The 4,419-nt window shown below is 45.0% G+C and overlaps 1 protein-coding gene across 1 annotated transcript in view; it reads right to left on the reverse strand.

Annotated features, from left to right (window-relative positions):
• Window positions 1–279, reverse strand: part of T265_13930 (hypothetical protein) — a gene marked incomplete at both ends in the record, with an annotated part of 17,028 nt that extends 16,749 nt beyond the window's left edge. The window contains 1 exon segment of the mRNA XM_009171198.1: window positions 181–279. Within this exon segment, the coding sequence (XP_009169462.1) occupies window positions 181–279 (99 nt within the window).
• Window positions 280–4,419: the final 4,140 nt, after the last annotated feature.

Genomic DNA, 4,419 nt, shown 5'->3' on the forward strand with positions numbered 1-4,419 from the left:
GAATGTGTTGCCGCCTCGTATTTCAGTCGCTACGATATTCGAGATATCGCGATACATGTATATTTGTAATGCACTAGTCATAAGGTTGCTGAAATGTCGTCAGTTCCCACCTCTGTCACCAATGTAGCGTGGGACGTCAGGAAGTCAGCGGTATTCGATGTTCGAGGGGATGTAGCACACGTCGCGCTGAAATGCGCAGATTGGTATTACTGAATCCACACAGCACACACAGCACACATTCGCACAGGTCGGGTGACACAGGAAAGAAGACCAGAGCATGGCAACAACACACGTGTATTCAACTGAAACCGAAACCGGAATTCAGGGGTACCATAATCTTAGCCCTACGTGGAATCAGTTGTGATGCTGACATTCTGGTCTACTAACCGATGGCCAGTTCTTATCGAGGGATCTGCTTTCTTTAATCCACCAAGACTGTTATTGAACTGAGACTCCCTAAGGTCAGTGACTTGTGTTTGCTTGCCATTGTGGGCTGTCTGCGTACGTACGACACTTTTATGCATGGTACACGGCGTTGGGCGTACATTCTTATCACTCAATCTCACACCAGACCCAGTGTGACGGAAACGTGTTTGATGTGTGAGTCTTGACTGTGCTAGCGCTTACCGTGCCTTGAAGAGCCCTCTTCGAGAGCCCACGAAGAGCTTTCAGCAACCTTGTGAGTAGTTTCCTTCATGAAATGGAGACGCTTCTCTCTTTTCATCTAACGTTCTCCTGTAACCCTTCCACATTCATCATCCGCATTTACATCTGTGATAATTCTCTTCAAAAATGAACGATGGTAGTAAACGGGTTGTTTCACGAAAAGCTTCAGTCTGTTGTGGACTGTTGTACGACCCCTGTAGGTTCTAGCCAAAACTTGCCTCTTCTATTATCTATCTGTGTGAATTACTCTCACAACGGAATAAGCCTAGCAAATACTGGCATTGATCGTGCTGCTACGAGCTGTGTCTTATTCGATACAGACTCACGTGGGCACGTCACACCTCCGCCCACGCGCGGATCACCGCGGTTGATTATACATCACCTCATGTCACAGCTGATAATTAACCACTGTTGTGGACTCAGCACATGTGTTTTGAAAGTTCACTCGAAAACCCCTAGTTCCGATGAGCAAAGATAATTGACCACAAGGGATAACGCGTATCATTATCACATTTGTAGGGGGTTCACTGTGCGTGTGTGTGTGGGTGCTTTCAGTCCCCCCTATGGGTCGGGCCTTGATCTTCCAGAGGTGTTGTATCGGCGCAGATGACGTGTGTGTGAATACCTGGCCATCTTATTTGAAATTGAAGCGACTGGAGCTAAAATCTGGGTGGCATCTCAGTAAAAAAAAACATATGGTTGGTTCATCATTAAATTCCAAAGGTTGAAACCATCAATTGGGACCTGGGTGAGGTCGGTCGATAAATTTCACACATTGATTTGCTGTCCCGGTCAACAACAAGAAATATAGCCTAACCTTCCTAAGCATGAATTGTGCATGATAGTCTATTCAGTCTCAGGTGAAATATGCCCCAATGTGCGCTGAAAGAACGGGATTGTCTCAGAACACTTGGAGCTTCACAAATGCTAGTGAGCTCAACGCGCAGACTGGCCGTGCCTCGATCCCACTGGGAACTTACATTGGGCAGCTGATGAAACCTCATGCAGTTTCAATCTCTAATTTAAGAGGTTTAAATTACAACCTGTAATCAGTAGTCTGTTTGCCACCGGGATGGACTACCCATCTCTGAGAGGATCAACAACTTTGTCTTGATTATCGCATGTTGATCAACTTGCCTTTTACTTATCCCTGTGGCATGTGGATAAGTGCTAAACATTTGAGCTGTCTGAACTAGAGTTTGGGTGTCAGCGGGAGGTGAAATCAACCGCACACAATCTCTAATCGTTCATCACAGGTGTTATCGCGATCTAATCCACCTCGTTGTCATGGTAACACATGCTTATCACAAAGTTTGGTAAACTCTTCCGCGTGAGAGCTTTTCTACGCGTGTTTAATCATCAAAAGAAAGACTTCATTGATTAGTACTTCGGGGGCGAACTGGACAGGGAGTTTGGGTTATCGCGAATGGAGGGGGGACGGACTTAATCCACGGGCGTGAAGCCAAATTCCCCTATCTGGAACAGCAATACAATCTTGGCGTTTGTGTTCACAACGAAAAGCCACCTAACTATTCACTCTGACTCGGTTTCATTCATCCAGAGCCTGTTAAGTTGTAAGTGTCAGTTGGTCAGTTCGAGGTCAGCTAGCTTTCTGAAGCAATTTTCTCCTTGTCCAGCTCAATCGAGAGCACACTCCAAAAGTTCCCTCCAACCCACACATGAATTTGTATAAACTCAAACGTGACGGTTGCATAATAGTTCTGTCCAGAAGAGGATGACGTAACATCACATGATGCTTACTGTGTTCTTCATATATGCTTTGATAAAAAATGCTTTTTAGCTTGTAAGGAAGGGGGGTTGATGAGCTCGATCATTCTGATCCTGGTCTTGTCACGTGTGAACACTCCGTAATCCGCTTATCATTCATTGAATACGATTCGCAATCTGATTTAAGTCACGTGGTCTGATGACGCAGCTCGTAATGTGCGATCACTTGTTCACACAACGTGTGAATAGTAAATGAGAGTTGGGCTTTCAAAGAGGTGCAAAATAGATTCAAATGGAGAAGTTAAACGTGTGTTTATGAACAGGCTGTATTTTAGTTTGTTGGCTGATAGCATCAACCAAATTGCACGAAATTAGCCTGGAAACATCACAGACGAGAGATTCAGCTGCGTTCCAGGTGAATCACTCGAAAAACCAAATTAGTTTGCAAATGAGTGTATATTCGCTAATCTCCTGCAATTCGGTTTCAAGTAGAACATAAGAATGACGGAAAATCGGGGACTGCGCCTACCTGATGAGCCCCAAGAAGGACGAAACCGGTCGGGGGCTGTCGACGGATTTTCAGCAACCTTAAGAGTAGTGCATTACAAATACACATGTATCGCGATATCTCGAATATCGTACTGGGTGAAACATGAGTTGACCTTGTACAGCACATTCCGTTGCCTGGAAACACCAAAACCGAGAGATTCAGCTGGGTTCCAGGTGAGTCTCTCGAAAAACCAAGTTAGAGTGCATTTTCGTTTGTTTCTGTGGCCGATGGCATCAAGCTGACTTGATACCGTTAGCACAACTGAATAACTTTCGGTGAATTACGTGATGCATCGATATTCCTATTTGTTACCATGGTCACAAAACTCATGATGAAATATTTACAAGTCGAGCCATGAGCTTTAGGGTTAGGGGAGGTCCTTTGACCCCTAGTGGGATACTTGTCAAAACAAGGTTGAGGGTGAACTGAAATCCAATATTCTGTGCTTCTACGTACGCCTCTTTTTTCAGTACACTGTTTACGAGACCCAGTCATAATTTCCCACAGAAGGGGATGCAATGTGAACGTCGCCTGCATTAATTCAGTGCTGTACGACGCTAAGTCAAAGCCATCATGTTCGATGCGTAGCTGACTAGCTTTTCGCCCCTTCAGAGCAATAGACAATCCGAACTAACTGATTGAGCCATCGCCTCCAATGGTTGGCTATATCACCCACGTCATCCCATCTTCCGGTAACCGAAACTGTAGCAAATCGAACCAACGTACCTTCGGTACATGGTTTTTGGCTGGTAAAATGACTGGTCTGACTGACCAAATCAGTCTAACCAGTCAGTACTTTGCAAAACCGATCTCCATCTACCTTCGACCGGTTCAGCACAGAAACTCATCAGTGACAGCGGTCGAAGAGCTTTTCGGTGAGAAGCTAGGAATTTCCAAGCCAGCGGTGTGTAAACTATCGAGTAGCCACGAGATGGAACTCTTAGAATGAGTCATATTGTCAGGATGCTGACAGAACCCCGATCAAACGTGTGACACATGTTGTTTTTTGGAGGGCTGATATCCTTAGCCCTTACTTGTGGAATCAGAAACCTCTGCAACAGCTTTTCTAAGGCCATTTGGGAACTACTTTGGTTACGAAGAATCCTCACTGAAAGGTCTCCCCTTCTTGCTGCGTTCTTTCTTTCTGTATCTTCATGAAGTCCTCCCCCCTAGACAAATGTCTCTTTTATAATCAGGTGTCCCGGTTAGTCATAACGTTGAAGTTGTTCGAGTATCACTCTCATGGTTATTACCCACAGTCAGATTGGAACAGACAATCGAGTAAGATCAGTCATACGAATGGTCATTTCAAGTAGTCTATTTCGCTGGTGACATTTATGGGTGAAAGGGACAACAGCTGACGCATGCGCAAAACAAAATGACGCGGAAAAAAGAAACCGCCATGTGCGAATCAGCGGTAATAAACGTAATAAACAAAAGTGTCTTTTGGTAGAGGACTGCTGGGAATGTGCACC

The sequence above is a fragment of the Opisthorchis viverrini genome (assembly GCF_000715545.1).
Source record: "Opisthorchis viverrini unplaced genomic scaffold opera_v5_121, whole genome shotgun sequence".
NCBI classification, from domain to species: Eukaryota; Metazoa; Platyhelminthes; class Trematoda; order Opisthorchiida; family Opisthorchiidae; genus Opisthorchis; species Opisthorchis viverrini.